At 43.2% G+C, this 26,327-nt stretch overlaps 1 protein-coding gene across 4 annotated transcripts; it reads right to left on the bottom strand.

Annotated features, from left to right (window-relative positions):
- zmym2 (zinc finger, MYM-type 2) lies at positions 1 to 25,913 on the bottom strand. 4 transcript variants are annotated; one of them, XM_010880232.4, is made up of 23 exons: positions 25,737 to 25,913; positions 10,265 to 11,078; positions 9,843 to 10,131; positions 9,575 to 9,737; positions 8,881 to 9,093; positions 8,455 to 8,611; positions 8,215 to 8,330; positions 7,900 to 8,028; positions 7,149 to 7,299; positions 6,469 to 6,641; positions 6,198 to 6,363; positions 6,072 to 6,106; positions 5,838 to 5,970; positions 5,611 to 5,732; positions 5,217 to 5,367; positions 4,833 to 4,964; positions 4,255 to 4,361; positions 3,848 to 4,031; positions 3,465 to 3,619; positions 2,602 to 2,716; positions 2,053 to 2,319; positions 1,824 to 1,965; positions 1 to 1,738 (listed from the first exon to the last, which is right to left on the bottom strand). In XM_010880232.4, the coding sequence occupies exons 2-23, from the start codon at positions 11,055 to 11,057 to the stop codon at positions 1,540 to 1,542; spliced, it is 4,092 nt and encodes a 1,363-aa protein (XP_010878534.2). In that variant the 5' UTR covers positions 11,058 to 11,078; positions 25,737 to 25,913; the 3' UTR covers positions 1 to 1,539. The 4 variants fall into 4 exon arrangements, with proteins under 4 accessions (XP_010878534.2, XP_010878531.2, XP_010878532.2 ...); XM_010880229.4 differs by having other exon boundaries at positions 10,265 to 11,075; XM_010880230.4 differs by lacking the exon at positions 25,737 to 25,913 and adding an exon at positions 24,846 to 24,944.
- Between the last annotated feature and the right edge of the window lie 414 nt (positions 25,914 to 26,327).

Below are 26,327 nucleotides of genomic sequence, written 5' to 3'. Positions count from 1 at the left end.
GACATTAAGAAATGAAATTATTTATTTTATCATTTTGGCAGACAAGTCACTCACTGCATGAACCTTATGTCAAGTTACACACTCACACCCACACGTACTTTCGGTACACAGATCAGGCACATTCAAATTAGGTGTTGGCGCCACCTGGCCTGTCACAGAACCAACTGTGACTTGGTTCCGTTCCTTGCCCGGCTCCACTCAGACCTCCTCTGGCCTTCCTCCACATGGGATCGGCAGACATCACTTGGAAGTCAATAGGCAAGGCGGGTGCCATTCAAAGAAAATTCTACGTCAAACCAAAATCCTATTCAGAAGTCAACATAAAACGAGGTATTCGCTTGTAATTTATTGATAGAAAATAATACAAATAAAACATAGGCCTAAAAGGAAAACAGTAAAAACAAAAATATATAAAAAAAAAAAAAAAAATAGCAACATTTTCAGGGATAAATGCAGACGTTTCTAGTGTAACGTGGATGCCTGCAGACGGCAGGAATCAGGAAAACGTCACCAGCCATGTCTATGATCTAATCCCGAAAGAGATCTGTCCACTCTGGTTCGAACAGCGTTTCCATTGTTGTCGTGTTGACAGAATATCCCTCTCTAGCCTGAAGTAATACAGCACCCATTATCAAGTGCTACAGTTTGAACTAAATAATCAACATCACGTAGCTTAAATGAGGCAAAACAAAATACTGGGATTACAACCTAGAAAAATTATTTCAAAATGTAGTTTTTTTTTAGGCAGGACACCATATTCTTCATTCCTGTACCTGAAACTCCTCTGAAGGCCCAGACTGTACCCCATATAGCCAACCACCACCTTAGGACAAATAAAAGGGAAAGACAGACACACAGGAGAGCTCCACACTGCAGCAGGTTTAATTCATGAACTAATTAATGCTCTAAACGGAGGAGAGAGAAATGGCACACTCGGCACAAACTAAACACATCCCATATCGTCGTGAAAAGAACAAACGTACAATTGAACCAAGACCAACCAATCAGCCAGCCAACCAACTAACCAACCAACCGTAATAAATAAATGTCATCTTTAAAAAGGCTCCCGGGGGTAGAGTGGGGGTCAAAGCTGAGGAAGATTCAGTGGGTCTTTCTGGGGGACATCTTTGCCCCTTCCTGTCCTCTACTTTCAAAAATATTTACACATCATAGCAGGCAGCCCAATCTGGGCTTAGTAAGTAATGCTACATGAAGCCAACGGAGTCGCCCCACCAGAACGAGGGAAGAGCAGCAGTTCGTGGGGATTCGCTGTTCACACGCCAAGCAGTCCACACATCACCCCCGGCTTGTCCCCTTCCCTGACCTGGGGAATGAGGTGACCTCCGATCAGTCCTGGGCATGTGCAGTCCCTTCTATCCTGACACCCACTGTACGCTCAAAGCTGGCCTGAGATCCGTGAGTAATGGAGGGGTAATAGTGAAAGACAATACAGCCCAGTTGTGAAGCTGTTCAAGGTGGAACTGGAGGGAAAGAGGACGCTTATCCTCATCTCCTCTGTGATGGGTCGAGGAGTGGAATCTATTCCCCGCCTCCCCCCTCCTCATCCTCCTCCAGGCGGCGCTCTTTGTAGAGGTCTTTGACCAGGAGGAGAGGGGTAAGGATGCTCTCCAGGACGGTGCGCTCCAGAGGAGTAGAGGAGAACCACGGGGCGTCGTCAGAGCCTGAAGCCTCCGGCTGCACGTAGAAGATCTCCGTGCTCTGCATCAACGACCCTGGGCTGAGAGAGAGACCGAGTTACAGCCGTGTGGCCCGGACAAACTGAGGAATGAGCGGAGGTCATAGGTCAAGGGGCGGAGACTCACCACTTGGAGCGGTACAGCTCATACAGTCGACACTCGTGCCTCTTGACTGGGCAGTGCACGGAGCTTCCTGGGCCGCTGTCCGAGTCGTCGGCCGGGTCACCAGCCCCCTCCTTACGTTTCCTCTTCCTGGATCCGGTTTGTGCTGCCCACGGACACAGAGAGACCAACGTCAGACGGAGACACCCGAACAAAGACTGGCGTGCGTGCGCGTTTCAGGGGTGACACTCACAATAGTGGCCCTGCGACGAGGGCGAGGAGGAAGAGGAGGAGGGGGTGGGGACACGGATGCAGACGGTGGTCTCCCGTGTGGCCGGGTCTGTGCAGTCGGGACCGAAGACGCTGGCGAAGGAGAGGCGCAGATGCTGCTCCGCCGTGCGCAGGCCAAAGTACTTGGTGTTCAGATAGACCAGCGATCGCAGCAACGCAGCCGGGCTCTGGTCCCCCAGCAGCTTACAGCTCCACAGACACTGCTCCTCCACGCGACCCCATCGGGAACCTGGAGCGCAGACACACAGCGGTACCGGTCACAGCACCCCAGCGCCCTCCAATCACCAATACGGGTGCAATCTAATTATTCTAATCGTGGAAGCCCTGTGCCCAGGGCTTCCACGACGGAGATGGATTTAGCCCGCTCCATGTTGGAGTAGTCAGTTTTGGTCCCTCCTGACCAGCCGGTTGAGTTGGACGTACCAATCGGTTGACTACATTACAGTGGTGACGTCTGTGCTGGAACATTCTCCCAGTCCTCTAACCGTCTCTATGAGTGTACACTATTTACCATCAGGCATCACGCTGGGCTGCCAGCCTCTGAGGACCTTGTTGAGCTCCTCTCCAAAGGGTTGGTAGCACGGGTCACTGAACAGCTCATCTGTCCTGCCTTTGGCCTGCAGATGCTACGTACAACCAAACAATGTGTTACCATTAGAGAAAACTCAAGGAAACACACCTAGGCCTGGTTATGTGGCCTGGTAATTATCACTAGACATTTAAAATATTGAAGGCAATAAGTGGGAAAGGAAAGATGAAGGTCAGAGATAAATCGAAGCTGCATACTTATAGGCCAGCCATGGGAATTGGAATAACAAGTATAATTAATGGACATGTTTTGTTTACACAACCAGTTTGCATTTCCTGTAATTCAACAAGGCTATATATACCGTAGAGGTGTCTCTATTGGGAAGGGTCAGGGTTCAAAGTTGAAGGATCTTAAGACCTTGCGTGCAACCAACGACTACAATAATGTTAACCATAATTTCATCCTTAATCAACTTGCTCCTAAGACCCCACCTCCATCTTCCAAAATAACAAGCTTGTCTGGTGAGAAACTGCAACCCAAATCTCCATGGTTACACTGTACATTTGTCATTCAGGAACAAGTCCTCTTCCGTCAATCACAGCAACAGCCCTCAGACATCAATAGCCAGACTGATTGATCGCGTTACAAACACCTAGCGCTGCCTGAGGTTATAACAGCCTGAGGTTATAACAGCCTGCTCCTAACCTGACGGCACAGAGAGGGAGACTTGAAGTAATTCTGGACCTTGAGCTCAATTCAGTCAATGTTCACAGATCTTTTACCTATCCAAGTTTAGTTAGAACCAAGTTTGGAGGAGAGAGAGCGGACCAACAGAGGTGACTGACCTGCTGGATGCCAAGGCAGAGATAGAGAACGCTGTCAGGTTCATAATGCTCTCCATTGGGCCGTCGCACCTCAGCCACGAATTGGGCCAGTGCCTGGCCGAGCTCTGACGCTTTCAAAGAGAGCAGGTCACTGTTGGACCGGGCCGGTGGATGTTCTGAGGACAAACAAGTAGAACCTCGTACTTAATTCAATAGTACACTTCATACAGAACGCCCAGTGGCACGATAATGACATTAACTGCGGATGACATTTACTGTGGATGATAATACCTGCTGTGGACGACATTTACTGTGGATGACAATACCTGCTGTGGATGACAATACCTGCTGTGGATGACATTTACTGCAGATTATATTATTTTCTGTGGATGATTCTCACTCACCCAGCTTGGTGTCAACTTTCCCTGTTGCATTGCCCGATTGGTCGGCCGGGGACAGCGCCCATCGTTTCCAGGCGTTGACCCCATAGCGACACCTAAGGGGTAACGAGCGCCCCTCTGCTGGACCGTCTGGGGTGGGGGGAGGGGGGGAGGAGGGGTCTACATCTACAGCTCTTTTCTTGTGTCCCTGAAACAAACACACAGCTCCTGTGAATAAGACTGGCCATGTCTTTTATAAAACAGCATTTCTGATAGCATCATTCATGGTTTATATTTTCGTGTCCTCATACAAAAACAAAATAGCAATCACAGAGTTTCAGGATGTGAACAGCAATAGAGTTCTAATCAGCGGGCACATTTTGTTTCAAACCAGAGCAAAGGACAAAGGTCAGGATCAGTAGGGTGATCACCTGTCTTTTGGCTCTGGGTCGGGGGGTCTCCTCCTTCTGCTCTACTAGCAGAGGGGGCAGCGTGAAGCCCATGTCCGCGTCTAGGCTCTCCAGAACAGGAACTGGGTCTACCACAGGACAGACAAACAGACAGATGTAAGGGATGACCCGGTCAAAGCCCACCACACATTGGACAGAGGGAGCCGGCTGAGCTGAACTTGACCTGACCGTGGGGATGGAGGGACTTCAAACAGCCATTTAAAGTAACACAACTGGCTCCTCTCTACAGTCCAGGGCTTAATCTGCAAGTCCCAGGTCATTCAATGTAAATCTACACACACCTGGCCACTTCCTGATTATAAATGCATTGAAATTAGTCATTACATCCACTTATGAGTCTGTCAAACATGCAGTCCAGAAATAAACCCAGAGGAATTGTCATCAGATTGGTCCATGTGTCCCAGTCATATCGGGTAACAATACGCAACTACACAGAGTGACAGCACAGTCAAATGATGGCAGCTCGGAGACAAGATGTTCCACAACCGAGGAGGATGACAATGGAAACTCCTCCGTGTGTTTATATGCAGGAGGCGCACCTTGAGGGAAGTCTTTCTCCAGGTCCAGGTCTGGTTCATACTTCTCCTCCTCCCCCTCTGATTCAGAGCTGCTGCTGCTGGAGCCACTGGACTTGGCGTCTCCTTCTCCTTGCTCTCTCTTCACCTTCACGTCTGAAAGAGTCAAACAGACTCTTACCTGTGGCCTCTACAGTGGAGACGCCAGTTCAAGTAGACAATAGATGCGTACTGGTGTGTTTTGTGTCCTCATATAACAAATTAGCAATCACAGCGTTTCAGGATGTGAACAGCAACAGAGTTCTAATCATCAGACACCCGAACGTATTGGAGTTTGGTGCTTTCGGGACAAGCAAACTGCGGAGGTGAAGTCAACGCTCGTCTTTTCTTCTCTGCATGCATGTATACCTGGCTTCCTGTCTTCCGCGATCATCTCGGCCATGGAGATCAGGTCAGCCTCGTGGGGGTCACTGGGGACTTTGGCCTTCAGCTCGTTGATGGTCTGGACAATCTGCTCCGCCCCCTGCAGTGTGGTCGGCAGGAACACCGGCACTGGAACCTGGGGGAGGCGCCGGGGAGGGATAAACTGGTCGCTTAGGGACTGTTAATTGATTACCTGGAGGAATCAATTCAGGGACAACATCCCCTCCGCAATGTTACTGTCAATATCAGGAATATCACAAACGGCCCTCAAATTTACAACCCAGATCACAGTGTTTCAGGACGTGAACGGCAGGAGTTCACAGGACACATAATGGGACTACTTCCTGCCTGACTGTGTGGATACAGGGGCGTGTCTTACCGGGACGGGGAGTGTCAGGGGCGCGGGCGTGAGCTGGGCATACAGGTTCATGGGGACGGGGATGAATACGGGTACTGGGATGGGGACAGGAATGTACTCCCTCTTCACCCCATCATCCTCATCTGGAGACAGAGGCACAGGCCAAAGGACCATTAACTTATATTTTGTGGGATACAAGGTACTGCACCGGTCAAAGGCCAATTTAAGGGAAATACTGATGAATTTACCGGTCTGTAAAAGCTTGCTCTGCATGTGTGGCTTGCAGTAGGTGGCCTTGGTCATAGTGAGAGGCTTGCAGAGTACAGCTTTATTCTTCACATCCTTAAGGATCCCTCCACTGGTGAATGACTGACTTAACATCTAGCACAAAGCAATGACAAAATAATTAGTTTCTTTACCTAACAGTCAGCAGTGCTGGAACCTTAACAGGGTTCTTAGAAACATGCGTTTTTTTTACTTACCGCAATGTTTGTGGCCTCAGTTTGAATCCCAAATCCTGTCAATAGGAAAAAACAAGGTTCCATAAATCAACCTGACTGTTGCACTTTAATCCAAAATAAAAGAATAAGATAAACGCAAACAAGCACCAAGCCTGGTGTTCTCTGGGCCCTTTTGTGTTGCCAGATTGGGTTCATTCTGCTGGCAGTAGAAGCGGAGAAGACACTGTTGGTCACAGAAGTGCTTCATCTCTGCTCTCCACTGTACCGACTCGGTCAGGTTCCCTTGCACCTTACAGCAGTCACAGCGAGCCGCCTGGTGGACAGACGGGGAAACACCATTCAAACAAGACAGATGCAATCACCCCAGGGAAGGGACAGTTTCTAAAAATGTGTTACTAATTTAGGCATGCCCTCTGACCTTGTAGTACCACTCGTGGAACTTCTTGGCACAGGTTTCGCTGCAGAAGTCCCTGGACACCCCAGCTAGCTGCCTGGTTACCCCTCTCTTGCACAGCTGAGTACAGTAGTTACAGGTGACACACTTCAGACCCAGCCGCTTGGCAAAGTCCTGCTTGTACAGCAGCTTACAGCCTGATGATGGGGATCAAGAATAACCACTTTTAGAGGGGACATAATGTCAAGGTTCAAGTAATAAACAGTGATGCTGTAGATCAGGTCAGCAAGAGGCACATCCCATGTTATTTTGGGCCCCTTAAAGTATTTATACCCACACATATTTTATCTGATTGTTTCTCAATGTAATAAATGTACGATGCCCCACCCCAATACACAATCTCATCTTGGCGTTATTGTACAATGATGTATTATAATTAGTATGTTTAGGGCCCCCTGACCATCCTCGGACAAAAACCGTCCTGTGGCTTATTCCAGTCGCCTACACCTGCTGGCGCTCTATTCACATTTCGACTGGGTAAAGCGCCCCATCAAGTGGTGAAACAAAGCAAGGGCACAGAGAAATACGGGATGTGGACAGACATCATTCAGTCATCATTCTCTTGCTCTTACGATAAAAAAAAAAAAAGACCAGATAACAAGGGCGTAGATTAAGGAGACAAATGAGTGAAGCCACTGGCAGACCTTCACTGCAGAAGGGCCTTTTGACTCCAGAGAACTTGACAGTCTCGTGGAGCGTCTTCTCCTCCTGACAGTACTCGCAGAAGGTGACGATGCAGTGGAGCTTCTTGTAGTCCTCACAACAGATCTTACTGCAGAACTGGTACACTTTATCCTGGGAGGGAGAAACAGATAGTCAGGCACTGTCGAATGCTCCGGTGCTTCTTAGTTTTGACCCACTTGAGATTTGTCACGCACCAAGAGGGAGATGCACAGGCCTCCAGCAAAGACTGATAATTGGTGGGTGACTGCCTACAATTGTCTGAACAAGAAGGCAGGAAGTGTGGTTCAATCAGGAGAAAGAGGAAATAAAAAGCCTAGAATATTTGTGATCCACTATTTTTTTAACATCCCTAGTTACATATAACCTGATTACAGAAAACATTAGTTACGTTACCAAGCACCAACATTGCCATCTGGTAACATTCAAAATTAAGTTACAATACTTGGATTAGTTTAACATTCAAAAGCATTTTTACCAAAATTAGGGATTACAAACTACGCAATAATCAATATAAATTATGTTACATGCAATCTCAAAGCTGATTTATACTTTAACAATTAGATAACAATATTGAGTTTGAGTACTGCTGGACTCAAAGTAGTGTTGGACAATTTTTGACAGGTAACTAGCAATTACAATGGACTATATTTAGAAAGTAACCCAATCCTGACTATTATGTAAAACAAGTTCATCACCACAAAATTAATTTACCTCCCACTCCAGGGTTTCAGGCTTTAGACTGAACGCCCCTCGACAGTAATTACATTTCAGCTGGATGTTGTGGTTCGTTGTGGAAGACAGGGGAGCCTGTCCATTGGTTACAGTTTGAATGGTTGCATTCTGAGAAGGGGGGGGGGGTGGAAAAATACCCTTCAATCATTGAAGAGCTGCACAGTGTAAGACATGTTCTTTCTAACGTGAAACCTAACATTAAGCAGGCTTTTAAAATTGTTCAAATGTTATCCTGGCAAAACACCTGATGTGTCCATATATAATATAGACATCAGGAGAGGCGTCGGTGCATACCTGGAACTTGGTGACACATGTTGAGCTGCAGAAGTTCAGGACCTTCCCCTCAGGTAGAGTGGCCTGGTACTGAGGTAAAGATGTCTTCTTACAGAAGTGACACGTAGGTTCCGAGTCTGCAGAGAAGAAGAAACACAAAACACCCCTTAACACAGTAAAACAATTATAATAATAATAATAAATAAAAAAGAACGTACATAAAAAGGATTTGGTCAAAATCGGGTAAAGACAGGTACTGACTGAGGACGGTGGTAGTGGCACTGGAGATCTTGGACTTGTTCATGCAAGCTGTGGAACAGTAGGGCTCCATGGTGCCGCTGGGTCCGATGCAGTGGGTGACCTCACTGGACCGGACCATGGCCCGGCATCCGGTACACATCGTCATCTTAGAGTGGGCCTGCGGGGGGGGGGAAGGGGAATACAAAAAACGTGTGTCGGCCCGTGACTGAAACATGCGTACAAGCGTCCGAGGCTCCCGCTGCCCCTAACTGTAAAACTGACACGACCCATATCCAAGACAAGTTCTGGTCATACATGACCCATATCCAAGGCAAGTTCTGGTCATACACGACCCATATCCAAGGCAAGTTCTGGTCATACACGACCCATATCCAAGACAAGTTCTGGTCATACACGACCCATATCCAAGACAAGTTCTGGTCATACCTGCTTATAGTCCCGGATGCAGTTCTGGTGGCAGAAGCGTTTCTGCTGGCCGTCGATGATGAGGAAGTGGTTGGCTGAGGCGCGGCTGGGCAGGTAGTCGCCACACTGCTCGCAGCAGTTCATGATGAGCCCGTTGGCCATGCGGTAGCGGTTGAAGCAGGCGTCGCTGCAGATCTTATGAGTGACCGTCTTAAAGCTCACCTCGTGACGGATCTGTTGGAAGGATGAGGGGAAAACGGGGCGCGCCATTTTAAAATGTAGCCGAAAATCAAATCACGGCGAACGAATGGTGAGACTGCAGCGAGATTCTGGCCGGCGTTGTCGGCCACTGTGAGATGGCAAATCAACCTCCATTTGATGCCAACTGTTTGCCATGCGGTAACCATGGTCACCAGACACAAGGCTTGGACAGACACAGCGGACGAGAAACGTTGTCGTCGTCAGCCATGTTGGAGGGAGAGCGAAAGGGACACTGGAAGACGTCTCATAACGAGTCTCATATTCACCCAATACACTTCTACTGATGTGAGCGGATCACCTTCTCTTGCGCCGAGTGCAGATGTGCCAAAGTAAAGATTTAGTCATACAGCTTCTAGCGATACCACCCGTTTAGATCTAAAGGAGCTCATTGGGGCAGAGGGTTGAAGGGCTAGGGCCACGTGTGTTGTAGGACGGAGACGTGTGCTGAACTGACCTCGGTAAGTTTGCCACAAACAGTGCACTTGGTTTTAATGGAGGACTTGGGTGGGTTCTGTTTGTTCTCGTAGGCTCCCAGGCAGCCCGTGCTGCAGAACTCCTGGAACGACTCGCTGGAGTCCACCTGGGCCACAATGGTACCCTTCATTGTAGTGATGTCCCTGAAACACACACACACACACACACACACACCAGAATAAATTAGTGAATTAGACACACACACACACACACACACACACACACACAACTGGAGTGAGGCTGCTCACTTCTTGCACATGGTGCAGCTCTTCTTGGGGGTGGGTTTGTGTGAGAAGGCCGAGAGGCAGGTTGTGGAACAGAACAGGTGTGTGGATCCTTTCCGCTGGTACGCCGTCTGGCCCTTCTTAAGAGGTTTCTTACAGTTGGCGCAGGTCACCTTGACTGTGCGAGGGGGGTTATGTGAGCCAGAGGGAAAGGGTCCAGGCGGTTTGGGCAGGGAGGCGGCGGGCGATGTGGAGTCCACCCCTGTCTGTTTTTGGTTCCGCGGAAATGAGGCTGATTGGGAGATCCACGAATCTGTGGAGAGGAAAAAAACAATAACAAACACACATTAACACAAACTTGAGCACACCTGCACAAACAGCAATGTTAAAATGTGAACATGGTCCAGCTCAACGCCATCAAAACCATAAGAGTGAGTGCTTATTACCAGGCCTCTGGTGGGTCCCTGTGCCTCCATTCTGCACAGGCTGGCTAGTGGTGGAGGCGTTGCTGACCCGGCCAGGGTTAAAGGTGTTCGGGGGCCTGCCACTACTGATGGCACTCTGGGCGTCAGGGTTCAGACTGAAGGTGCTGCTGATCTGCAAGCCGTTCTCAGCGACGCCCTCCCCGCCCCGCAGGGACGTCACACTCGTGATCATCAGGTTCATGTCCCCCTCCGTTTCTGCCTCGGCTGCGGCGGCAGAAGGCCCAAGCGTTGTGACGCTGGCAATCTTTATCTCAGAGTCGGGCTCCGTGCTGCTCAGGATACCTCCACTGTCCGGTGAGGGAGGAGCTCCGGCTGTGGACAGTGAGGAAGAGCCTCTTTGCCCCACATCCTCCTCATCATCAATGACAATGGGTTCTGTGGGTGCTGCTGATAAGGTGGGGTGTGGACTCGGGGTGTTGGAGGGGGCTGATGCTGCTATTGTGTTTACTGTCGCCATGGTTTCTGATTCCAAGGGGCGGAGCTCAGGGCAGTCAGAGGGGGCACCAGCTTGCGTAGCAGACAGGGTGGGGGAACGTTTCCCTGAGGGAGGTGGGGCCTCTTCCACCAACACCACATCATCATCATTGTTCTCCAGAACCCTGGAGGGTTCCTCTGTTGCTATGGCAGCGGGAGCCTGCGTTCCCACGGGGGGTGTGGTTTGGTCTGAGGGAGGGGTGTCTGGGTCCATGGGTTCGTCTTCTGGGGCGGTGCTCCCCTCCCTTACCCCAGGCCTGGGCTCCGAGTCCCCATCCATCGTTTAGGCTGCTACAACCTGCTTCAAACACAAAAACTGAGTTATTAGAAGCCCACCAAAAGCATGTTGAATGTAGCCATCCCAGGTAAAATGTGAGGAATAAGGAATACAGCCAGGCACTGTTTTTGCTGGCTGTTCGGTTGACTAACAAATGAGCTTACGCAGCTTCGGTAACGACCAGTTAAGAGATAGCGGTCGGTTTCCAGATAGCCAAATGATTAGATCACCATGACGTGGCTCCTGACACCTCCATGGGCATTGTAGAGAAAATGCTGAAAATGCCTTGATGTGTACAGCGAGCGCTCGCGTCAGAAGAACATGACAAGGTTGCATGTGAATCTTGTGGCAGGGACGAAAGTGGAGCATAAAAAAACAAAACAACGCCTGCAGTACCAATGACCGTCCAGTGGAGTCACTGTCCTGCAAGAATATCAATCTCTGCCCATTTTGCCCTTTATCCTTACCCCAAAACCCCTTTAAGAATCGGTCTACTTCTTTCCGGCCTGTTTCTCCTCTCCTCATTCAGACCTCTATCTCTCCACACAAACGCAGACACACATCTAATCCTCTTTCAGTCTCATCTCTGTTGCCAAGTGATGCAACACTGTGGTTGCCATAGTGATCAGGGGAGTACCATGGGGGTTGGTTGTTCTTTGAAGGTAGACATCAGGGTCACGTTTTGCATTAGGCACTAGGCACCAAAAAGGAGCTGCAACCTTCTAATGACCATTAAAAACATCCCTAACAACATAGCATGATAGAAATTAAAACAAACAATCTACTGGATAAATCCCTTTGAATTCAATCACTTCCTGACAGCATCCCTTCAAATAAAAAAACACAATAATAAAAATGTAAAAGATTACCATGCAGGTGTTTCCCTATGAACAAAGTTATAAGAAATTGAGCTTTTGGACATGAATGCAAAAACATTTAGGAGATAAGACATCCTCAACGTTAAACCATTTTGCATGCACCACCACACACAGAGACAACCATATCTTGACCACTGGAGAATATAAACGGTTGGTTTTGATAATAAAATTAATTAAACAGACCCATCCCTACAGACCACTGCAATTTAGCTGGTACACCTATGACATTTAAGTTAAACTGAAATGTTAATGTTCACATTTATCACCAGAATATTATAAGCTACATTTTGCCATTCAGGTCCAAAAACCTACTTTCTGATCACTTCCACAATAGCCAAATATTTAACATTTAAATCATTAACTTTGATGGCATCCCTCATTGAATTTCTAAAATGTACATAAGGGAGTAAAATATCCATGACTTCTGGTATATTTGTTTTACATTGGGATGTAACATACAAATGTATGTTGCTCTCGGAAAGGAATCCAGACCCCTTCACTTTCTCAATTTTCTTTTTTTAGCCATCAATCAACACCCTGTAATCACAACAATGACAAGTTTTATTTATCGTTTTAAATAAATTTGAAACATCACTATGATGAAGCATGGTGGTGGGAGCATAATGCCATGGGGCTGTTTCTCAGCAGCTGGGAAAACAGAGGACATTTAAGAAAATCTCATCCATAGTGCACAGAACCTCAGACTTGGCAAAAGATTACTCTCAGCACCACAATGACCAGAAGCACTGACAGTAATGCTGGAGTGGCTTCGAGACAAGTCTGTGATCGTCCTCAAAAGAGACCTGAAGATCACAGTTCACCGACACTCCCCATTGAATCTTATAGACCTTGAGAGCATCTCCAAGGAAGAACTGAAGAAATAGCCTAAATTAAGGTGTGCAAACTTGGCAGAGGCATACCCAAGAAGACTCAAAGCTTTGATCTCCTTTGAAGGCGCTTCCTGTACTAAATAAAGGTTCTGAATACTTATGTACATTACATATTTCTATTTTTCCCCCCTAAATTGACACACATTTCAAAAGACGTGTGTTTTTTCCTTTGTCATTATGGGGTATTGGGAGTAGATTAATGGGGGGAAAATATGTAATCAATTGTAAATAAAGTCTACAACACAAAATGTGGAGAATGTGAAGGGATCTAAATACTTCCCGAAGTCACTGTATGTCCAACTCAAGAATCTGCCATGCTGCAAATAATTTAAGTTTCTACAGAGACATAAAACATTAATGATGCACAGCCTTTCAATTTAAGAAAGGTAGAGGATATTTTGCTGATAGATATGCCAAAAACTTGCAGTCAGCCAGAGAGTAATAGAAAATTCCCTACTGCTGCAGGCGGACATGGCACGCAGTACCTCAAGTATGTAACGCAAATGGCCCTGAAAATGTCTTCTGAGTTTTGAGAATCTCTCTGTTCTGATTATTAAATACCAAAACAAACTAAGCCACAACAGCTTGAAGTAGCTCAGTCCAATTTGCAGAGCTTTTAGTTTCTATATCAACATTTTGTTATATCAGGTTTTGTTTAACATTCATACCATTATGGGTATCAATAACTTTTGTAACAACTGTAATTAAAAAAAAACCTTTCATATTTGCTCAAATGAGCCTAACTATTAAGCACACGTACCACTCAAGTCCACTTCCATCTTTAGATTCTAATAAAAGAGAAACAAATGTTTGTGAACTTCAATGTCTCTATCAATATATTGGCTTGTTACAGCCATATACCTTTTTAAGGCAATCACATAAATTGGCAATAATAAGTAATGACGTCCAATTGTAACTACTTCCTGGTGGTTAATGTAAAAGTGTGTGGAAGACTTTCAGAACCATTTCAAATTGTCTAGACTTTTTCGCGTAACAACACTTAATGAGACATTTCTATATTCATAACAAAATTATATTTATAATTGAATCATACTTGAACATTTTTATTGTAAAAATATTCCAAGTAAACTAATTTGGTAACTTAGTCTTCATAGTTTACAGTCACGTGTTTGCTCTGACAGCCTGGCGAGCAAAATATTGCTGAAACATTGCGTCTAACACTGGAAATTCTATGGAGCTACTGCACAACCTGGTCAAATGTTCTACTTTTACAGCCCATAAGTGTTTAGATCACCTCACAAAACATGAAAAGCAATGGCATGCAAACACACTACAAGTCTTAGGCACTTGTAACACATATACAGCACCCGCTGCGTTATTCAACGGAGCTGACCTTTAGGAATGTGTACATATACCTTGTAGAGAATCCATCCCCTTGCACTGCTATCAAAATGAAAGCGTACATAAGTACAGACGGCTATCTGTACATTCGATCAGGAGGGGTTCAATAATGCAATTGTTTGGGAGGTGAAGGTTGAAGAAATTCTTCATTGTCAAAGCGAAGTATACTGCTAATTTACCTAAATTACTATTGGTTCTATGGGTGGTCAGTGTAGTGTAGTGCAGCCAGTACAACAGAGTCTTGTGACAAATATCCGGATAAAAATATAAATGTTTTCTCAATGTCAGGTTAACCATTCCTGTTTAAATGTCCCACCATTGACAGCCTGGGTTGCTGTGAAGAAGACAGGAGTGGTGCGATTTTCGCCTGTATTAACATTGTTACTAACTTAGCGAACGCCAGGGACGTCACTAGGCCTATTTTAGGGCTAAAATATCAATTAGCCCCCCCCCCAAATAAATCATATCAGTCAATGTATTTTCTCTGATTTCCTTTTTCATCAACCTTTCCATCGCATCTAAACTTCTTACAAATTGTCTATAAATTGTATACAATCGTGTTCATTTGGCAGCATGTTCGGTTGAGTGTGACACTTTGAATGTAACTCGCTCATCTGAAGCCAGTTGTCTTCGGTAAATAGTAGCTAATGTTCATAGTGGTCAAAGAAGCAAATCCTATCAAGTTCAAAATATAATATCCATGGAAAGCAACAGTATGTTTCGCTAATCAATATAATCTTTCAGCTAGCCCACCAAATTTTTATAGAAATGTATGGAGGTTAAAAAAAAAAATTTAGATCTTAAAAATGTGTCATTTATGGAAATTGTTTAGACAAGTTGCAGGTCGTGAAATTCGACTTGCACAACAGACCACAAATCATGTAAAAACAAAGTGATCAGTCTTTCTTCTTTACCGGAATGCAAGAAAACTTTCCAGTAGACACTTCCGAGAAGGTGGCCAATTATTGGGGACGGTGGCCGATAATAGGGGGTCTTATTTTTTAGCTACAACACAACTACTGAAAATATAAATTTCCCATTAATGACTTCATCAACTGATTACTCTGTACAAGAAGAGATTTTTCTAAATTCTGTTGGATATGCCAATAATAGGGGGTTCGAGATTAGTTATGTTCAATTCTTCGGTTTCAACGGAACACAGTTGCAAAACTGTGCGTGTTTCACAGATTCATGTTTGTTTGGGTTTGAAGTTAATTTATTGCAACGTATTTTGTTCAGAGGAAGGGAAACCCGCTTATTAAATGTTTCTTTTTCAATTACGATATATTTTTTAATGACTTCATTCCGAGATGAATGGGCTAATGACCAAATCTGTTTGGAAATGATTCAGAATGATTCCGAAATCTCGCTACGAAACAGAATATGTACTAGATGTGGACAAAAGTATTTTGCCTACATAGTACATCCATTTTTGTGCCTTTTGTTGCTGTAGGATGGATGAGGACAGTGGGGATTTTTTAAATTAATTTGGATAGAATTTAAGTCATATTAGATCAGTGTCTAACACAAACTATGAGACATACTTTTAGACAACCTTGACCAAAAATAACCTTATTTTACACCCAATGTTTTGGGGAGTATGCCCAGACCCCCCAAAACAAGGCTTAGCCCCCCCCAAGGCTTAGCTATTGGAGTTGGTTGCATCGGTGCAGACGAAAACAGACCATGTCATTCATTATAATTATTACACGTAGATATGATTGCAATTACAACATATTTGTTGTAATTGTTAGCATATCCATTGAAACTTCAACTATCTGGCATTTTGAAGTATAACTAGCAAAAGTTGTGGAGTTGTCGATGGAGGGCAATAGAAGAAGAGTTTGTTTTGCCGGCCAAGTGGGCGTTCCCATATGCTGTGACATCAAATGGAAACTATCAATTGAAAATGATGGCCATGGGCATTTTTTATTAGGAATATTATAAAATAAAATGTTCAAGTATATTCAATGTTATTTTCAAAGGAGAAAGATTAAACACCGGTTGGTTAGTTTTCTAAGACACAAGTTGTGAAAAAATATGAGAAAAGTAGTGAAAAGCGACCACAAAATGTGCAAAGCTGACCTGCTTCACACAGGAGCATGACTATGATACATGAGCACCTGAAAAAAATTATATTTTTTGGTTGTCAGAGAGCTCATTCAGGTAAGCTTTATGACAGGAGTTGCATTTTCTAAAAAAAAAAATTGGTCACCTTGAATGTAGCAACACAAATCCTATATTCTAGTTGAATTCCAACTAGAGCAATAACTAATTGGAAAAATGTATTGAAACAAGACTTACTTTCTAACTTTTCTCAGTTTCCTCCAGTTTTAAACTTTAGGAGGACATGAGGTCCTGGTCCACACCTGCGGAGTACCTGGTTTGGGGGGCCCATTGCTGTCCCTGTCCTTGTCCACCTGGTAATTATTTTGACCTAGTCTAAAATCAAATAGACTCTGGATTTAGCCCAGATAAATGCATACATTTTTCCAATTGGACTCTTAATATCTCACCCAGCACAGCCAGAAGAGGACTGGTCACCCCTCTGAGCCTGGGTCCTCTCTAGGTTTCTTCCTAAAATTCAGCCTTCTTAGGGAGTTTTTCCTAGCCACTGAAATTCAACACTACTGTTGTTTGCTCCTTGGGGTTTAAGGCCGGGTGTCTCTGTAAAGCACTTTGTGACAACTGCTGTTGTAAAAAGGGCTTTATAAATACATTTGATTGATTGATTAACAAAGGTAGATTAAAAGTTTATAAATGTTTTCAGATGAGTTGGTGATCATTAAAATGTTTTAGGTGCATATGTAAATGATCAGTAGTTTCACATACAAGTAAAAATATATTTCAGCGCATTTTCCATTAAATGTTTTTGTTAGATTGCAATAATTAGGGTATTTATAATATTAGCTTATGAATTAAATGTACTTGAATATTTTTTTCTGCTAGAAATTGTGTTATTTGGAAAACCCATGGGCTTAAGGTGTACACTTGGTACCCATTAAGTCCAGGTCAGATTTTTCATGTTATAAAATATTTTAACTTGACATAAGTCATAAAACTAAAATGTTATCACCACCTTGCTTTGTAAACATTGCACAATAAATAAAGACATTCTAAACTATTTTGATGATCGATTAATCTTATTATTGCAATTAATACATTAATCAAATACAAAAACATCTCAACAATGCATTCGATAAAAACAATGCATTCCCTTCAAAACGCGACCTACGACATGATGCCCAACTGATATGAAGCTCTATGAAAAGCCGACCCTTAAGATTCAGTTATGGTTATGAGTACGTAAGTCTCATCTATCTTTCAGTGCTATTTAGCTCTGTTTCAAGTAGACCCAACTAATCAATAATGACATACGTTGCCAGCTATCACTGCACTCCACTGCACTGCCCACATTATTGGTCAAACATGTATCGGTAGTGATGTTCTGAGGATGCCTTGCTGTGTCAAGACCTGGGAAAATATTAATCCCTGAAGGAACCTTGAATTCTACCTGCTCCCTCAGAGAATTCTAAATGTCAGGTCATCAGTCTGTGACATGTAACAGAAGAGCACCTGGGTCATGCAGCATGACATGGATAAAAAAATTGTTTTCAATGTTTAAATGCCCTAATTTTATGTCTTTGTGTATTGCACTTAATTGTCTGTAGGCCCAATCTTCATGTAAGACGTCCTTTAGTGTCTTGAAAGACATCCAACAAATAAAATCTATTATTATTATTATTATTATTATGTCCACATCAGAATTTTAAATGGCCTAGTTAATGTTCAGAACCTCAGATGTTGTGGAAGGACCAGGAGAGAGCAGTTCATGCTCAACAACCCACAAATGTTGCTGACTATGCAGCTCAACGGAGAAGAGTAGGACAAAATTCGCGATGCGAGACTGATCAACTAAAACTGACCTGGGCAAAATAAGAATCATGGTCCAGAACCAGAACGAGGAGTCCTTTGATCCGGCCAGCTGCCCCTTCTAAAAAACAAGTAGCCAGGCAAGCCTAGTTCGGCCGGCCCGCAATAGAAAGTGTTGATCATGGCTGCCCTCTCAAGATTTTAACGTAGGTCGCCCACGTGAAAGGCTGTGTCTTTAACCACAACACCACAGAGCTGACCATTTGCCGGGTGTCAGTATAGCATATTGACATTATATAATGTTTTCAAGGGAAAAGACGAGGGAATCGTGTAGCCAGCAACGCGTTTGACTATCCTGAAGAAATGCTACGACATAATTAGAAAATTCACCAGAAATAGTCGCAATATAACAGTAAACTAGCAATGGCCGTTCTTCTAGCAGCAGGATATTATGCTAGCAGCGCTAACATTGAATTATATAAGGCGATATAGTTAACGATCTAGTCTGTCAATCTAGTCTGTAATTTTATGTTTAAAGTCCATTCCAATGTTGTTCTTGTCTGTTCTTTTTTTACATACTAGATTGTTAACTATATGGCCTTCTAAATGACAATGATGGCTTTTATTGTGATAATAATCTGAGTGCTGCCAGCATAATATCCTGCTGCTAAAATTACGCTAATGAAGCCTCGTTTGGCCATCACAACAGTAAACAATTTCATTTTAGGCTTCCAGTAGCTATAGAAGGTTGTAGCCAGCAAAGTTTTTGTCTATTCTGAACAAATCCTCTTTTACCACTGGCCGTTTAAACAGCAAATTAGCCATTCGTGCATGACATTGAGTATCTATCAATATAGGTGAAAATATATTTATAACGTAGCTACATAAAGTTATAGCCAGCAAAGTTTTCGTCTGTCCTGAACCTCAGGCATCGTGTTGACTGTTACAGGAGTCGAACGCGGGACCTGTTGTTCCGTAGCCCGCATCTCTAACCACTACGCTATTTAACAAGGAGCAGTCAGTCAGTCACTCAGGGACGGACAGACTCAGTAAGAGAAATTCGCTCTTTAAAAAAAAAATAACACTAATTATACCCGTAACATCATGCTGCATAATTATACTAAAACTAATTAAAAGTCAGCCGACTCACAGTAAAAAGCAGTAGCCAACTCTACTGCAGGTCTGTTCACTCAGCACAAAAGACTTCAACTTTGAAATGGCAATTTTGGTTACTATGAACATAACTATGGACCAGCAGGAGAACACACATGCATTAGATGTCAATCATTCTTCCACACTGGATGGTGGCTGGATAGCTAGCAATAAACAAATTGAGAGGACATTACAAAACAGTGCCTCCCAGGGGTCTGTTTCTCTCAATGAAGACACCTTTCCGAGGATTAGGACTCAGAGACCTCTTGTGCCCTTTGGATAAAGCTAGATACGGTATGTGAACAGACATTTTCCCTGATTATGTTTATTTTTTAAATCTAAGAAAAGCAGGCCTCACTGACAAGAGGTGCTCCGAACTTCATCAAAATCACATCGCTTGTCAACTCCTATTAAAGACCCTACTGTTGCTACAAATTACATATTAAATAAATGCAAATTAGGTAAGTTAGCCATTGTAAAGGCAAACATCTTCTGAAAATAATAGTGTGTTTGGCCTAATAATTTCCCACCCCTTAACAAAAAGGATGTTGCAGTCATTGCAGCAAAAAAAAAAAAAAGAATATTAAACATTGTGTTATTTTCTCATTCATGTTGCCTTTATTTAATATTTTTTATTGGATAAAAATCTGAAAACATTTGAATTACAGAAATATGGAAAATCTGTGCTAAATCAACATCACCTTGTCTTCACAAAACATTCTCTATGTCTTGCCTTTCGAGCAACAACAATGCAGAATTTTGGTCAATTATGAATCAACTCTTTGGGCTGAATGAAGAGTCAAATCTGGAGAAAACCAGGCCCCACACTGATGTTTTTCAGTGATTGGGAGGCTAGCCAGTATTGACGTGAAGATGAACAGAGCAAGGTTTAGACAGATCCTTCATGAAAACTTGCTCCAGGACACTCAGGACGTCAGACCTGAGCGAAGGTTCACCATCCAACAGGACAATGAGCTCAAGCACACAGCAAAGACAACATCCAGAGTTGCTTTAGGCCAAGTCGGTTTATGTCCTTAGTAGGGCTGTCCCCCGAACCAAGATTTCCTTGGTTGACTGAGATATGAATGATCTCTGACTAATGGGGGGAAACTAAGCCCATGAGCCGTTTACGGGGGTCATGTTAGAAATTGTCAACGCTAACACCGGCGAATGACAATCACATAAAGTGTATGACTCACTACAGTTGATGGGCTTCCCAGATTCATCCGCTGTAGGCTAAAGTTATTTCTCATGTTTGTCCTGATGTTGCTGAACGACAGGAGGCTACAACAACTAGCATGTTGTAATTTAGGAAGCGAACTCCAAGTACAACATTTTAAAATATAGTTTAACATGCACAACAGCAGAGCGCGTCAATTCAACCACGCACACTGGAGACAAATATTTCAGAACCAAAGACAGCAACGATATCTACAGTGGGAAAATGCGCTCGCAGTTCAACTTGTTGGGGGAATGCCTCCGCACCACATCTGCCAGACGAGTGGTGAACTGTGTGCTACAGAGACAGAAATGTGACGTATGCAAAAACTAAAAACTAAACAAAAAAAGACAGCAGGAAAATGAAAAGGGTGGCCAAAGAGAGTACCAATTTGGAAAACAAACTTTCTATTAGTGTTGCACCATTGTCATACATACTATAACCATATATAATTTCGGTAGCCCATCAATTTTTTTAAGGGATGGATTACATCAATCACCATGCCCTCAGTAATGGACTGGTTCATAATTAGGTAATTTTAAGTAAATTTTTGCAGTCGACCTCTGTAACATGTTAATAGGTAAAGCAGAATGTGTTCAGCATCTTACTGTTAGCCCCTACAACATGTTTGTGCGCAATCTAGATCTGATCTAGTTCAGTATGAAATTCACAATTAAATATTTTCCAGATATTGTAACTACTACATCAACTGTCTCAAATCACATAACTGCTTTGAAGGCTCCGCTTTTGATAGCTAGATACAAATTTAGCAAAGTGGTTAGATTTGTGGTAGCCTAATTCAAGCTTCTCTTGGCATCAGTGGATAACAGCAATGAACGCCACCTGGCTTTCCTGTCTAATATCATTTGTATTGCACTTTCAGGAAACTCTGAAAATATATTTTTTGTTAATCATCTAACTGAGTTGTGATGTCTCTCCTGATAATACTGAGTGAATATAAAACTTTTTGGTGCACTCATTAACATGTAACCTTCAGATTACAGAGGCTAAGAGGTTTGGGAGTAGCATCCCTTGTGCTCAGTGCCAGCATTGCTGAAAAAGCTGGGGCAGAGTGCAGCCAATGGCTGGTGGGGCAACAAGGTTCCCTAGATTTGATAATCAAATTTATTTTTCAATCAAATTTATTTATAAAGCCCTTTTTACAACAGCAGTTGTCACAAAGTGCTTTACAGAGACACCTGGCCTTAAACCCCAAGGAGCAAACAACAATAGTGTTGAATTTCAGTGGCTAGGAAAAACAGCCTAAGAAGGTCGAATTTTAGGAAGAAACCTAGAGAGGACCCAGGCTCAGAGGGGTGACCAGTCCTCTTCTGGCTGTGCCGGGTGAGATATTAAGAGTCCAATTGGAATAATAAATACATTTCTCTGGGCTAAATCCAGAGTATATTTGATTTTAGACTAGGTCAGAAATATGACCAGGTGGACAAGGACAGGGACAGCAACGGGCCCCCCAAACCAGGTAATCCGCAGGTGTGGACCAGGACCTCATCTCCTCCTAAAATTTAAAACTGGAGGAGATTGAGAAAAGTTAGTAGTGCATTCCTCATATCCCCCAGCACAATAATATAGCAGCGTAACACCTTGGAACAGAGTCTGAAAGGGGGCAAAAACTTTTGCACAGCACTACAGGAATTTGAAAATACCCATTCTGTTAACTAAATTCAACACTCATTGACCTCTATTAAAAAAAATCCCAATTTGTTAACCTTCTTGCAGACCCACTTCACTAAACTCGTTTGGTCATTTCCTTTTTATTTTTGAGGGTGCCAATTTTACACTGAATAGGTTGTTTCCTTTTTGTTTTTGAGCATGCAAACTGCTGTTATTGATAGAGCAGATGACACTCGTAAGAAAACGATAAGATTTTTGTTGATGTTGATTTATTGATAATGTCAGCATTTAAACAGAAAATACTTTCAAGACGTAAAGATAACTGGCTATGGTTATTAGTTCGTAACATAGCTTGAGAACAAACAATCTGGTTACCCTGTCAACTCTAAAGCCGGTTCAATAACATTAGCTAGGTATGTAGCTAATGTCAAAATTATTGTCCTAGGACATTTTAAATATCCGGACATCATCAATTATCCAAAAGCAGTTCTCTCCATATACAGTCGCTATTAATCATGTATATCAGGAAGGATGAAGTCCCAACCGCTTGACTGAATTAAAATGAGGGTGCTTTTTATGTTGATGTCCATTCCCTCACAGATTTCATAATAGGAAATGGATTTGGATGCATCCTCTAGCCTTCTCTATGGTTGCCTCTTCCCCTCTGTTCTCCTCACACGAATCATGTGACAGGAAATGCAACAGGGAAATTAACTGGGGTACTGTTCAAGATCACTAATCAGTATCTTACTTTTTCAAAAAGGCTTCTATACATGGCATAGGAAATCCAAGGCTTACAATCAATGTTCTTATGCCTCCAAAAAAGATTTACATGTTGTGGTTGGTGGAAAGGTAATAGCATCTGCAAGATTGTTGTGGTTTCTTTACATGAAATGTAACCAAATGCATTATTTATCAGCCTAAAAACATTTTATTTATATATATATATATATATATATATATATATATATGTGCAAAAAAGACCAAAATGTGATAAAACCAAGTCAATGATACAGATAGAGCAAGGAGACACTGGAGACTGCAGTGCAGCACTGTGAATGTACTCTGCATTCACGCGTCTCCTTCCTGCAAAGGGCTTGGACAAGCAATGTTCCTCCAACAAGATTTATCAGATGATGCCTCAATCTTCACAACAAAAGGTCTGGTTTAGAGAAACATTTGGCATTCAAACGAAACAATTAAAAAAGGAATTACAGAGACGGCACATGGGCCACATCCTTCACCTACCTTTACTTTCCCTTTGATTGAGGGGAGTGACCCATACATTCAATGGGAGATACTTTTTAGGCATGGTGTAATTACAATGAGAACATGTGCCCCATGCCTGTGTCATCCTCATATCCCCAGTTGTTCCAGGCACTCTTCTGCTCTTAACAGCCATGACAATTTGGTCAGATTAGGTAATGCTCCTTTACCCACTGTTTATGGCTGAGGCATGATGATGCAGAGTGAAGCAGATTCTTAACACCTGCATTTCTTGCTCAATTACAGAATATTCCCGCTATTAAACTGTAAACGCAACTCCTGTTGCCATACCATGTCTAGCTCTAATATTAGCCGATTATCCCAAAAACATAGCTCAATACATGAAAAGCCTACAACATTTGGCACAAAGCTCTGTCTTCCTTTTAACTCTGTGCCCTTGAATACACAAATCGAGTAGAACCTCTACATTCGAGTGCGAGGACTCCGGCTCCTCCACTCAAGGCAACCGGATAACGATATCCGACTGCTCAGCCATAATTAGTATCGAGAAAACTATAAACGAATGGTTTAAAACTTTAAATTACTAAAATAATTAATGGATGCCCGATAACCCGTATGAAGAACAGATGAGAGGGGCAGATGGGGGCAGTGTCAGTGAGCGAACTTGAAGACCACAATACGCGGTTCAGTTCCGTTCCCACCCGGTGCCCCGGCCTTCCACTGAAAGGATTAGCGGCGAACTGGAAGGAGAGGCAACCAGACCGCGCCATTGTTATTACAGGAAAAAATAATCATAAGTTATTCGCGACTATTCGTGAGCTATGTGATTTTTAGATGCATAACCAACAATTGTACAGTACAGAGCAACATGTATTATTCACGTTTCAATCCTCAATGCTGCTTCAAATGTCAAATGTGATAGAAGGCTACATAAGAAAAACAACCGTGCTGAGGCGAACATCCACCATTAATCAGTGAACATTATTCGTTTTCTTAAGTGTCTGAAAACCAAAACCAATGTAGCTATTGTTTTTGTGATACGGGTGTTACGTAAACCTTTAATTGGAAAGTTACCCCAGAGAGGCTACCCGGGGCAATCACAAAAAAATATGTTGCCACTCGAAGGGGGGCGCTATAATGTTACGTCTACCAACTGCCCTATTTTTGTCATTAAAATAGTTGACAGACCTAAAACATATTTATTCTCAATGTGTGTCTTTTTTTTACAAGACTAATCCAAACCTGAGGGGGTAACTTCATATTTTCAACAAGGGCTACAATTTGCCCCCCTTCCGTCAGCAAACAGCATTGCCTCACGTCCGCCATTAGAGAGCGAGCGAAACAATACGAGAACGTTATAGTACCCTGCCACGGCAGAGAGGGGGAGAAAATCTCAGGCGGGGTAAAAATTGACTGCTAAGTCGTCACAAATGTTGACTTTATACCATAGCAGAAGCCTCAATGGAGCCAATGGACACCAGTCTAACACCTCAGCTAGTTGTTGAAAGTTTGACTAATTAACCGTAAAATGTAAATAAAACGTCTCGGAAATTCTTACCGGAGTAGAGCTCGAAACGATATAGCGCCACTTTTGTGCCTTGACATACATCGACAAACGCATGCGCACCAACGTAGAGACGTTCTTGTCTGCGCGTGGGAGGATACTGCCAACGAGAGCCTTCTCGGTTTTCGTCGTCGCGCAAGCGCACAATGTTCAATCAGGAGTGGTGCTGTCGACAATTAAATTGCTCTCGTATAAAGCATCTATCTGAAAGTTATATATTTATATTCCACATAACCATTAGCCACTCACATTATATATTAGGCAAGGATTACGGATTTTACTTTGACATATGGTGTGTTTACGTTTGGACCGCAATCGAGTTCGCGTCGACCACATTATAAGAGATCCAATCAGCATTCAGCCTGGTCACGGTTGTGTTGAGGTCCAAACAGCACACGTTCAATGCATTACATAATGATTTTTAATACAAGATTACGCTGTGTTTCATTATTTAAAAAAATCAAAGTGTCGAAAATGTCAAACACTCTAGCAATCAGCATATGGGGAGATATTAAAAACCGAGTCAAATGCGCTTGAGCACATCTGGTAACTAAAAATAAATCATATGAATTCTATGTTCGAATCAACCTCTTTACACTTTGATAACTGTATTGGTGTGCACTGAGCTGTGCGGTAGACAAATACATGTTCTCTACAACAATTTCAGAACCGTGGTCTTGCAACGAAACAGTGGGGTGTGACAAGACTCACATGTTGAGAAAGCACGGGTCACTTCTATAAAGCACACAGGACTAGAGGGCGTCTAAAAATGGCGGATCAGGTGCGTTTACGTGAGATAAAATGTGGTCCTGTCGTCAATAATGCGCCCATAACAAAATACAAACCAGGTGTCCATACTTTAATAGTCTACATCTACAAACTTACCGAATTAAGTCGAGCCAAGGACATTCATTATTTCTGTCATGGTGATGATGCTATAACGGCGATATTTGTATCTGTCAGAGTTTGCTCATATGCTGAATGATTCAAGATCCAGTGATTCTGACACAGCTCTAAACCTTATTAAGACTGACTAAAGGAAAAAAAACTGTCCCTAGACTTTACTGTGTGGGGCATTATATCGGCATCCTTTCATGGTCTAACTCCGCCTAGCGGCGAATGTGTGTATTTCAATCAGATGAGTGTGGGTGTATGTGTGTGTGTTTACCCCAATTCTTATATGCGGGGGTTAAATGTTAGGATTAGTCCAAAACTTACCATTGGGCTAAGGGTTAGAATTAGAATTACCGGATAGGGTTAGGTATTAAGGCTAGATTAAGTTTGGGTATACATGTTTTTTTATTGAGGTTAAGATTAGTAAAAATAAACATCTTTGAGTGCAATCAATTATTTTGGTGTCCCCATTTAGACAGCTAAGGAAACACTGTATGTTCTTTCATTGCATTACACATGAGGACCAGAACTCTTCAAAAGTATAATAAACCAAGGAAGATACACACAACTAAAAACATTTTG

This window comes from Esox lucius, chromosome 16 (genome assembly GCF_011004845.1).
Source record: "Esox lucius isolate fEsoLuc1 chromosome 16, fEsoLuc1.pri, whole genome shotgun sequence".
Classification (NCBI taxonomy): Eukaryota; Metazoa; Chordata; class Actinopteri; order Esociformes; family Esocidae; genus Esox; species Esox lucius.
The sequence above is the reverse complement of the archived record's forward strand: the minus strand, read 5'-3'. Positions and strand labels throughout refer to the sequence as shown.